This window comes from Rhea pennata, chromosome 1 (genome assembly GCF_028389875.1).
Source record: "Rhea pennata isolate bPtePen1 chromosome 1, bPtePen1.pri, whole genome shotgun sequence".
NCBI lineage: Eukaryota > Metazoa > Chordata > Aves > Rheiformes > Rheidae > Rhea > Rhea pennata.
This window is the reverse complement of record NC_084663.1, coordinates 49,806,299-49,818,965: the sequence shown is the minus strand read 5'-3', so window position 1 is coordinate 49,818,965 and position 12,667 is coordinate 49,806,299. Positions and strand designations below refer to the sequence as shown.

Below are 12,667 nucleotides of genomic sequence, written 5' to 3'. Positions count from 1 at the left end.
TGGATACAAGGGCACCTTGCTGGCTCATGGTCAACTTGACATCCACCAGCACTCCCAGTTCTTTCTCTGCAGAGCTGCTCTCCAGAAGGTCAGCCCCCAGCTTGTGCTGGTGCCTAGGGTTATTTTTCCCTAGGTGCAGGACTCTGCACTTGCCCTTGTTGAACCTCATGAAGTTCCTCTCTGCCCAGCTCTGAATGGCAGCACAGCCCTCTGGTGTCTCAGCCACTCCTCCCAGCTTGGTGTCATCAGCAAACTTGCTAAGGAGGCACTGTGTCCCCTCATCCAGGTCATGGATGAAGAAGTTGAACAGGATGGGACCCAGTTCTGAGCCCTGGGGTATGCCACTAGCCACAGGCCTCCAACTGGACTCCACACCACTGATGACAACCCTCTGAGCTCTGCCTTTCAGCCAGTTCTCAATCCACTTCACTGTCCACTCGTCTAACCCACACTTCCTGAGCTTATCTAGGAGGATGTTATGGGAGACAGTGTCGAAAGCCTTGCTGAAGTCAAAATACACATGACAATAAAGTGACTCACATTTATGGCTATGATTGATTTCATAAAAATTTAGTAGATACAAAGATATACTATCTTCATGCTGAACAGCCCCAAGCTTGTAAAAGCGTACAATAAGTAATAATGTATTGTTTTTATATGCAGGTCTAAAACACCAGAAAATACCTTTGATTCAAAGAACACCACCCACAGTAGGGATCCTTTGCAGATAAGCATTCTTGCTGGGAAACAAATCTACTGCAATTTGCAACTGGTATTCTTCTCACCTAAAACCAAAGAATACAGTGAATTAAAATAGCCTCCATAAGTAAGGAAATTGAGGATTACCTTTAAAAATCTGACAGCATCCAAATACGATGCCTTTGGGGAAGTTTCTGTATGTGCTCCCCTCTGCCAGAAGTACTTTCGACAGACGTTTGTAGCCTATTTTATACATATCATATTTTGTCATCAGATGATGAGACTACTCTGACAATGACAGTTTGGTTCTACTGCTAACTAGCCAGCATGGACAAAGCAATGCATGAAAAATTCATTAGCACAGCGATAATAGTAAGAAGGAAGTATATTTTACGAATAATGTTCTGCTTAGCAGAATACTGTTTTCCTCATACTAGAACTTAAGTTTTTAAATGACTAATGAAGCTGCATCCAAAAATGCTTGTGCAAAACAAAATGCATTTATGTTTGCATCAACGTGTCAGGTAACTGCATGTGCAAACCGGTACAAATGCATGCAACTACCAAACATGCATGCAAATGCCATTTCACTAGATAAATATAGATGATTGTGATAATATTGTATGTATCTATACTTGTACATTCAGCTTGAATTTCCTAGTCAGCCATTTTCAGAAAAGAAAAGGAAAAAAGAAAAGAGAAATCTTGTTTAAAAATATAATAATGTTTTAATCATAATGAGAATTAATAATGTTAATAATAAAAACATTCTTGATTTAAAACATTTATTTGTAAGAATTCTTGTAATATTTAAAAATTGAATATTAACAAGAATTTGCAAGAATTAAAAGTTCCTGTATTTTGTTAACAGAAGCAAGGTTATATTTTTATGAAGAACTTTATTTACTCTTTTTTTCCAACTGTGTATTACGAAACTCAGTTTAACTGGAGATGTTTGAGATAGTCAGTAGATTCAGGAACCTAACAGCATCATAGACTACTACCAAGAAAAAAAAAAAAAAAAAGCTGTTTCTAAAAGTTGTTGCTCCTCCATAACAATATGCTCTTTTATTAAAGCTAAAAAAAACCCAAGTCTTTCCTGCGTACATTTACATATACATATAAATGAAGGTATCAAAGTGCTGGGTGAAATCATGTCCAGCTAAGCTAGCCAGCCAGCCCATACATTTTCACAGCTGTCTTCCCAGCTGCTGGTGAGATGAAGGAATTTGCAAAGTTTGTGCTCAGTTTGTGCCTTTTTTTTGGTGGGGTGGAGACTTGGCTTAACTGAAGATGATAAGAATTTTATCACTAGCCTCAGCAGAACTAAGACTTCAAACCCATCTCTTCAGTTAAAAGACTCCTTTGCTTTAGAGACTGCATAGTCAAATAGCAGGCACTACTAACCTACTAAGGCCTAGATTACCAACTCAGAGTAACATCCTCCCCAAAGCATGTTAAGATGTGTTTGATAACTCCAGGCTTCATTTTGCATGAAGCCAGTCAGATATGCAAGGCTCCAGGAAAAAAAGAATCATACAGAACCTCTAAACAGAATAACATAAAATAAGCATGGGATTAAGGGCCCTGTTGGGCTATAGGAACAGGAGGCAGCACCATGGACATGGAAGCTCCTATGAGCTCTGCAGAAGTGCAGACAAAACCCGAGTAACCTGAATTTGGATAGTTAAGGTTTGACTCTGATCCAAACAGACATTTCACTTATAAAATGGTGTAAATCCTTAAAGTAGCAGTTTACTTGAATTTAATATTGTACTTACCTTATTAGCAGAGGATAAATAGATGTAGTTATTATCTACTGGATCAAGTCGAAGTTTGGGGAAAATGGAAGTTTCTTCCTTAATTTCATATAAAACCTCTGGGCAATTAGACACCATATCATCATTAAGAATAGCCTAAAACAAGTGAAAAGAAATTACTCACAAATCCTTTTATCAGTTAGTATTTTAATCATAAGCCTAATTTTTGCTCTTTCACTAGGTGTACCAGAACCTCTCAGATGATTTACTATGCCATGATAAAATTCAATATCATACCTGGTCTTATATAGCAGAAAGATGGAGGAAAAGGCAGTCAGAACCGAATTGCTACCACATACAGACCAGACACATTTTGCACTGAACCTAGGACTGGTATAACGTAGGAAACATTCTTTTCATCAAATGTGTTCCTAATTTACAGAAAGACTGAATGTGGAAGAGATAACTATATCCAATAAAAGTCATGATGTGTTAAGTACTTCTATGAATGGAGTGGAGAGTAGGATGTTCACAAAACAAATTAAGATCCATGACACCACCAGATGAGAACTATCATCATGTAAAAAGGAACCTATGACAGTTACTGACAAATGCTTTCAAGACAGATGCTTCTTCGTGGTTTCTGTGAGTATACATTTAAGTTGCTATTACTTTTTCTTACCTTGTGTAACTCCAGAGTTTTCTGCCACTCTTTTCACAGAAATCAAGAGAATCAGAGACCACTTTAATTTTCAAGTTAATAAGTACACTAACATCAGTACAAAGTTTTCTATGACTTTTTACCTCTTATTTCCATAAACATGACTAAACAAGGGAGATACGTTCATATTCCTCATTCTCCTAAGGGGACATAAAAGCCTTCGATTTTATTTTTTATTGTCAAAAGCATTAGGTTAGCACAGTGAAATCAAATGGGTAGAATCTTTTCATCATCTTTATTATATTCCCCTCCAACTGCCTGTTTAATAAAAACGAGAGAAATCCTTTGCTGTGTAGACAGGAAATACACATTCTCACAAAACTCCAGAAAAAAATTCAACCATAAAGACATTTGACTGGATGGTTGAAAGGTTTGATACTGAGATAAGGTGACTTTCACCTCTAGGTGACTGATCCAAGCTGGCACAGGTCAACTATTCTGAAGCTATGGCAAAGTGAGTCCTTCGCTTTTCTCTCTAATGGACAGCTATTCACATCACGCAGATAGGCTAACAAACACACAAACAAACAAGCAAACATGTTCCCCTCACAGGCTTCCAAAATCTAGTAGTATTTAGTACTTCCATGAGGAAAAAAGAAACAAAGCAAGGAAGTAAACAAAAGACAGTGCAACTGAGAACTCTGCAGTCCAGAAATTAATTACTACAGTCATTAGTAGATTAATGAAATGTTTCTGTGAATTTTAAGCAGGGCACATAATTGCTTCTGAAGGTTATCTTGCTCTCCAAGTAACAAGAGAGCAGTTTCTTCATAAAACAAATAAAAAAAAAAAAAGACAGAGATTCAGAGTATTCTGTTACAGTGTATAAAAATACATGAAACTTTTACTCTTTTGAACACACCAGTAGCTGGCGCAGAAGGGAGGCATTCCCATGGCATCCACATTCAGCTTACCTTCAATAACTGTCCATCATCTGTTCCCAGAAACAGAACTATCTGATTCAAAACAACCGTGCCATAAACAGCCACTAAATTAGAGTGAATCAAGGTAGGTAACTTCTTGATTGATCGTGCTTCCTGAAAATCAGATACAAGAGAAAATTATTTTAAAACTATTCACCTATATGGCAAAACATCAATAAAAAGGAAAGAAACCCCCCTGAAAAGATTCTCAGAGAGCTCAATTTTAGATAACAGCTTATTTTTATTTTGGCACAATTTCAGAGCAAAATATCCTTGGAAGCAGTGCATGAAATATGAAACTACTTACTTTTTTATACGGTATCTGGTTGCATCTGCAGTAGAGATTATATGTTCTGTAGCTAAACCACTGACATAGGCTTGTTCTAAGAGCAGCACATTACTTCACAACCGAATCTCTCTTTTTGGGGGACAAAGTGCCTGGACCTTTTCTGAACTACCAGTTTTTCTCCACGTGGCAATGTTTTGCTGTCACCTGACTGAATCTATCATGAAGGCTATGGACACACTCAGAAAAGACTTTTAAAAGCATGTACGTATTCCAGAGAAAGGAGGTTCTTCAAACACACAGACTTCATTTGTTTGTTCGTTTTTTTCTGGTCAGAAATGTAGACTTACATCCTCCCCTTTCTGGTTTCCTGCTTCACACTAAAGGAAGCTGAGACTTGCATATTACATAAATATAAAAGAGATGATAGAGCATCATACAGTTCATATCAGTGCTAGCACTAAAAATAGGTTATTTTCTTGCTCTTTGCACTTTCATAGTTCTTCTATGTATAGAAGTGAAGGTTTCCAAGGACATGCTTAATTCAGAGTTGGCAATACCTGTTACGACAAAACTATGATAATAAAAACAGAAATAATGCAGATTTTATAATATACACTATTATATGACATTATCTGAATATCATTTGGCATTAGAGAAATCTGTCCGAATAATACACTTGTTACCTTTTTTCACAAAATGATAAGCTATTTACAGCAGAGTATGAGTTATATCAGAGTGACCATGAAAACTTTTGGCTCACTATGTCTAGACTAAACACACCCATGAAGACTTCAAAAGCAAAATGTCACTTAAAATTCTCAGTACTTACAAGCTGGATGATGCTATGTAACAGAAGCATGTAAGAAGCTCATATAAGAAAATATAGTGCAGGAAATCCCTGCATCTTAGGGGAAATGAAACCAAACCAAGTATCTCTAATCTATCATCTGCACTGTAGAACATCAAGTACAGAAGAAGACCATACTGCACTAGGCACTGCTCCTTTGCTAGGTGAGACACCGCCCCCATCCCAAAGCTCTTACAAACCCAGCCTTCTACCTTGCAAGCAGTAACTTAATTTTGCAATCCCGTAATTGCTTTAAATCAATCTTAGTGACAGATGCTGCCAAAAGTGTGATCCCATCTGCTCCCCAAACAGCTTCAACCCCAGCCATATCCTGCTTCCCTCTTTCCCAGTATATATAAGGTAGCACACAGCTTTGCAATGAGTTTGATCAAAGAAATGCTGCAGCTGGAAAATGGCCTGGAAACCAACCCATCTATCTACCTATCTGTCTACCTGCCTGCTTGCCTGCCTGAATTTTCATGTGGGCCAGCCTCCCGAGCAGGTGGACATGCAGCTGCATGGACCCAAGTGCTAGCACAAAGGAGAGGGAGGCAGGGAGAAGTGGGAGGAGAGCTCAGGTAGGTTTGGGCCCTTGGCAACAACCTCCATAAATCCAGCTTAAAATGACTACAACCTCAGCCTCCAGCACAGACCCCTAAATCTACAGGAACCCCCTGAGTGCTTTAGCACATAAGACAGAAAGTGGGGAGTGGGAGAACAAACCACTAAAATCCTCATTTCACAGAAAGGTGAAGGCATTTCTCAAAGTCGTGAAGCAAACCCATGACTCAAGTAACAGCTGAATCCAACCCTCCTGCATACTAGAATGCTGGCTGAACCCCAAAAGATCTTTTCACATAGAAATATTTTTTTTCTGAATTTCAATCCAAAGTCAATTAAAATCTTTTTTCAGTCATCTGAATTATTTTAATTAGCTTGCAAGAAGAGCCACTTTGAGTAAAAGCAGACTTGATTAACTTTCATATTTAAAGAAAAAGATAATTTTTCATGCAGTAGGAAGAAAACGTAGGAACTGTCATGTACTGGCAAAGAACTCCAATAAAATCAATTTAGGCGTGAGACTTCAGTAACATGGAAGCCTGTTTTAGATATGAAAAAAAAAAAGTGATTGCAAGCATTTTAAAGCAGAAAACGTTAAGAGCCGTCACTTTTCTATCAGATCACAGGGTAACAAACATTGGTGGAGGCAATGAGCCCTCATTCACACTGAGGAATGAGAAGATGAAGCCTTCCAAGCTTTGATTTCCAGGATGATTATGACTTTTTCCTTGCTGCACTGTATAGCACTGTAAGGAAGACAAACCACCCCAGGTTCCTTCTGAACTCTGTACAATAAGACCTCAGAAGAGGGGAATAATCACATGGAATCTGAAAAGCTTTGCTGCCAGATTTTATTTTGACCCACACACTAGTAAAATAACTAGTGTCATATCAGTGCATCCCCATCATCTGACTGAAGAAGCAATACTGACAAGTCTGGAAGTCTCCTCCCCTCACTCCACTTGCTAGAGGGAGGGTCATCGTGACATTGAGCTAATAAAGATAACAAGAGGGAGGTTTAATCAGTGGGCAGTCACAACAAAAATTATCTTCTCTCTTTTGCAACCTATTTCTCCAGTTTGCCCATTCCCTCCAGGGAGCAGCTGCTGCTTTCACCCTTCCGTCATCCTTTTTCTAAGTGTGTTTATTTTTTTAACAAGCCCTTTTACTTCTTCCACTGTGACTAATGGGGTTACAGCACTGTAGGGTCTTTCCAAGCTTTTTCTTTCACAGCTAAATCCAGCCCTAAAATGCATTTACAGTCTAAACTTCCTCTTTACCTCAAGAGTCATTTATCTCCATGGTCATCTACCCTGTAAAACTTCCAGGCTCATAAGAAAACACGAAACGCACAAGAAAAGGCTACATTGTCCTAGAAGGCTGTTTTTTCTAATTCTCCAGTTCCACCCTTCTGTTTTATTCTGTGGTCCCAAAACATCTTCACTTTCACAGGTAAGCCTAGAGGTCTTCTGAATTAACTTATATTTTACTTTTAAGATCAGCTCTCTACACTATTTGGGGATTATGGGTTTGAAAGGTATTTATTCATATTTTATATTTTGTATTCCATTTTCAGATTTATCCCTGTATGATTCCTGCTGCAGCTACTATATTCTCTCTACTATTTTCTGTCTTGATTTTCTCTTGTTTCTTTTACATTGCATGCCTCAGAGGGAGGGGCAGTATCTTCTTGCTCATGCAGCACTCAACATATCACAGTCTGACAAGAAAGTAAAAATACAGGATTTGAGCCTTGGAGTAAATGAATGGATGCAGCTAGCCAATAGGGGCACAAAAGGGACAAAAATTGTGAGAAGTGTGTAGTAATAGTCAACACTTGAGCTTATGGAAATACATAAATGCCTTTCCCAAAAGGAAAAAGCTTCTGGAACTTCATTTGTCTTTCTTAACTTCACCATCCTTCAGCCTCCTGCATCACTTTTTACTCTATCAGAGGATAACAAATTTAAATACTGGTACATGCAATGAGTCATTATTAGGGCTAAGGAATGAAGAGACGAAATGTTCCAAGACTTGATTTCCCTGAGGACGTTTTTCTTGGTGCATTGCACAGCAATGCAAGGAAGAGAAATCACCACAGGTGAGCACTGGGGAGGATGAACGGGAAACCAGCAGGTCTTCACAGAGACCTTGCAGAGGCAAGATCCTGAGCCTCATGATGCAAGGAAGGAGGGACAGTTAGAGGCTACGCTTTAATAAGTGACCCATGGAGACCTGAGATGGGGGAGGCTAGAAGCTTGTCACTTCTGGCAGCAGGAGAAAAGCTCCTTCTCTGCCCTCAGATCTGAATTTACAGAATCAGTAAAGTGCCCTAATAACCAAGGAAGGAGAATGATCTCCATTAAGGGAGGCTTCAAAGCAGTTGGGCATGAACCAAGTATTAACGGAGAGAGCAAGAGGAAGCGGTGGCTGACAGTGGTTAGAGATCCCCTTCTGCGTAGGATGAAGGCACGTATCCGCTAAACAGCTGTGCTTTCAAGGGAGGATTTTTGCTTGTTAGGGACCCAGATGCAGTACACTGCAGAGGAACTATCAATGCTTTTCCACATCTTGGAGTACTATTCCTTGTTGCACATCCACATGGACACCACAAACACTGCCAAGGGAGACCTACCGTGAATCAAGAGTGACTACAGAGCTATGGGGCAAAAGGAAGGATATGAAGGCCCGGTTTTATCAACCCTACAAGGTCCTTTTTGAGGAATGAGGATTATTAGTGAGAGATGGGGTCTCTTGGACAAAATAGGGTAAGAGCATCTTTGCCTGTAGGCATGCCAACCTGGCAGGGAAGGCTTTAAACTAAGTATTTCGGGGGGGGGGTTAACAACAGATTGCAGTCAAGTGAGGAAAGGGAAGTTGGGGTGGTAAGTTCACAGGGCAGGGCAACAAGAGTGAGAGAGCCCCCAGGAAAGACGAAGCAGGGCAAAAGGGGTCCGACCTCAAGTACCTGTGTATATATGCCTGGGAAACAAGTAGGAGGAGCTGCAGCTCTGTGGGTGGATGCAGAACTGTGGCTGCACCAGAATAACTGAGATGTGGTGGGACCGCTCATACAACCGAGTGAAGTGATGAATGGAACGAGAAGCCAGGAAAAAAAATGGGGAGTTGCGAAGGAGCAGCTCAACTGTACAGAGCTCTTCCATGGGATGGGTGGCAAGCTGGGTGAAAGCTTGTGTGTGGGGGGGTGTCACATGAGAGAAGAGACCACTGAGCACATTGTGGTGGGATTTTGTTACAGATCACGCAAACAAGTTGGAGAAGTGGACCAAGTCTTCAAGTAACTTGAGGAAGCCTCCAAATTATAAGCCCTGGCTCTTTTGGGAGACTTTAACGCCCCTGAGACAGTCTGGAAGGACAACACATGGGAAGCAAGCAATTCAGGAAGATTTCTGGAGCATCTCAGGGATAACTTCTTCAATACAGTTGCCAGATGGGTTAGTGAAGGTTATACTCTCCTGGATTTGCTACTTGCAAACAAGGAAGAACAGACTGAGATGTGATAATCAATGGCAGCCTTGGATCTAGTGACTATGAAATAACTAAGTTTAGGGTGGTGAGGAAGGAGGATAGCAGAGCACAGACCTTGGCCTTCAGGAGAGCAGACTTCAGCTTGTTCAGGGAACTGATAAATGAGGGCACATGAGAAGTAGCTTTGAATGGAAAGGCTGCTCAGGAGAGCTGGCACGTCTTTCAGGACAACCTCCTCCAAGCATGAAAACTCACAAAAACAGGTAGACATATTGGAATGCAGGCTCAGCTAAGCGGGGAACTCACAACTGAACTACAATGCAGAAAAGCAGTATAGAGGTGGAAGCAGGAACAAGCTACAAAGGAGGAATTGCCAGGATGTGCAGGAATACGAGGAAATCATCTACAGTTGAAACTGGCAAGGGATGTCATGGGCGTCAAGAAGAGCTTCTACCACCATATGAGCAGTAAAAGAATAAAGAAGGAAAATGCAAGCTTATTGCTGAATGGGGAAGGCGATTTAGTGACAGTGGATGCTGATGAGGTTCTTTATTCACTAGCAGGCCTTTGTGCTTACAGAGCTCCAGGATGATAGAAATTACCAATACTGGAAGAGGCTTGAGTTAGGGATCTCTTGAAATATCTCGACCCATGTGAGTCCTGGAGACCAGATGGGCTCAGCCAAGATGCTGAGCTGTCTGATATCATTGCAAGGCCACTCCCTCTCGTATTTGAAAGGTTGTGGAAATCAGGTGACGTCTCCAATAGCTGAAGAAGGCAAACATTGTGCACATCTTCAAAAAGGAGAATAAGGATGACCTGAGGAACCACAGGTTGGTCAGCCTCACTTATTCCTTTCAGAAATCACGAAGCAAATCTTCTTGGATGCCATTTTTGGGCACATGAAGAGAAGAAAGTGACTGGAAAAAGCCAGCATGGATTGCCCAAGGATAAATCATGCCTGGCCAACCTAACTGCACTCTACAATGAAATCACTCAATTTGTGGACAAAGGGAGACCAGTGGATGTCATTTTACTTTGACTTCAGCAGTGCTCTTAACACTGTTTCCTGCAGTATCCTTGTATCCAAGGATGTTATAGTCAATGTGGAAAGACTACTGCATGGATGAAAATCTGGATGGATGATCAGTCTTAAAGGGTACTGGTTAATGGTGTGCACTCTACCTAGAGAGTGATTACAGATGGAGTTCCTCTGGGAACATTGGAACTGTCCAAAATCTTTACCAGTAACCTGGAGGATGACACTGAAAGCATCCTGATCAAGCTTGTAGATGACACTAAAATGTGTCGATACTCTCATAGGGCTGCCATTCAGAGGTACCTAGATAAGCTGAAGGAACCTAGATAGGCTGACAGGATCCTCAAAAAATTCATCAAGAACAAATGCTAGATCCCATACCTGGGATGGACTAACCCCCTGTAATGGTATGGTCTGGAGACTGACCAGCTGGAGGGCAACTCAAGGGTCTTGGAGGGCAGTAGGCTAAATAGTCTACTCAGGTTGCAATAAGTTAACAGCATTCTGGGCTGTATCAACAAGACCATAGCCAGTAGATTGAGGAAAGTGATTATTATCTTCTTTATTTGTCACATATTAGATTGCATCTGGGATACTGTGTCCAGGTCTGGGGACAGCACAGATGTTGATAAAATGAAGTGAGTTCAGCAGTGGGCCACTCAGATGTCTGGGGCATAGAGCACCTTCTCTATGAGGAGAGGCTGAGGGATCAGCTTCAGCCCAGAGCTTAGCTTTGGAGAGACCAAAGAACCAGGCTCTTTAGTGAGGTGCACGCAGGATGACTAGAGATAATGGCCACAAACTGAGACATGGGAGATTCCAACTGGACAGGAACAGGAGATTAAAAAATATAATAAAACAAAAGCACACTATAAGGACAATTAAGGAGCAGAAAAGAAGCTCAGAGAAGTTGAATAGTCCAACAGTCCTCACCCTTGAAAGTTTCAAGACCTGACCAGATGAAGGCCTGAGCAACCTGGTCTGACCTCACAGATGATCCTACTTTGAGCAGGAGGCTGGACTAGGGACTTTCTGAGGTTCCTTTCAGTCTGAATGACGCTGTGATTCTGTGATCCCAAGGAAATGAATCCTCTATTCAAGAGCTCCCCATGGCCCTCAAAAGTTTCCATTAAAAACACCTGGTAAAGCCAGATGACTAAAAGAAACTCTTCATTACTGACAATTGAGAGCTTATGAGACTCCTGTGGCTTACTTCCCACACCAAATAGAGACAAACTGAGAATTCATTGTAGCTGGACAGAAATACTCACTCAGCAATATGATAACGCTAACTCTAAAAATCTGCACAGCTGTCAAACAGCAGATGAAATAGTAGCGCTCTAGTAATACACAGGAGATTACTTTATTACTAGAAAATTAATTATATGTCCAATCCTGACACCAAATGATATTCAGTAAACCTTTACTTAAATAAAAGATTTTGACTCACTTAAAATGAGTTACCACAAAAATTTAATGTCATTCTTGTAAATTTGGCCATGATTAAACTGATGTGGCTCTGTTGACTTCAGCACATGATTTCTGTAGAGAAGGGAAAGCTAAAATCTGGTCCACAATTCTAAATTACTCTTTATAAATTAAGGGGCGTATACCAACTCACATATTCATTTCTCAATTAAAAACACAAAAATTCAAAGAGGCTGTTGTATATTTTTACTTCATTAAACAGCAGATGGAAATTCAACCAAGATACCGTATCATTTAGGAGCCAGCCAGCCAGTTAGCCTTTAGTACGTCATAAAGTAAACATCTTAATATAAAATGCAACTTCCCTCTGTCTTTCAGTTACAAGTCTCTTTTTTTAAAAAAATATATTTTCTACCTGTAAAAATGTAGTCATTTTCTTCCCATTTCACTTTCTCCAACTGTGAGCCTAATTTCCGGATTTGTCACTGTGGTTAGGTAATGTCCTACAACTCTCTCCTGTTGATGTGCTCTAATTTAAGCACTCTTCCGACTCATCTGGCTTATCTAGGGCCTGCAAGATCCTTATCGCTGGGATATAGCTGAGATTCCAGGAACTTCCCTTCAGTCTCAGAGCAAGGGAAGGAAAGGCTTGCTGGTCACTAGGTACTGGAACAAGTTTGTGACAAATTCCAATATTCCTCATATGTTTTAGCTAGGCAGCTTCAATTTCATCATTGCAATCCACCAAAAATCATCTGTTATTGTTCAGTCAGGTTTCTGAGAAGAAACAGAGTATCAAATTTGGCAAATTCTTGTTTAAATTTGGCAAATTCACATCTGTGAGCATATGCGGGTGTACATGTAGTTTACACTAGCAAGGCCTTTAAAATATACAGCTAAATAGTGTGTGT

At 40.4% G+C, this 12,667-nt stretch overlaps 1 protein-coding gene across 1 annotated transcript in view; it reads right to left on the bottom strand.

The window, feature by feature from the left end:
- The window catches only part of PLXNC1 (plexin C1), a 68,985-nt gene that overhangs the window by 51,760 nt on the left and 4,558 nt on the right, over positions 1 to 12,667 (bottom strand). Inside the window, exons 2-4 of the mRNA XM_062570847.1 lie at positions 4,095 to 4,217; positions 2,481 to 2,615; positions 685 to 785 (exon numbers count right to left, since the gene is read on the bottom strand). Coding sequence (XP_062426831.1) covers positions 685 to 785; positions 2,481 to 2,615; positions 4,095 to 4,217 — 359 coding nt within the window. The remainder of the gene's footprint in view (positions 1 to 684; positions 786 to 2,480; positions 2,616 to 4,094; positions 4,218 to 12,667) is intronic.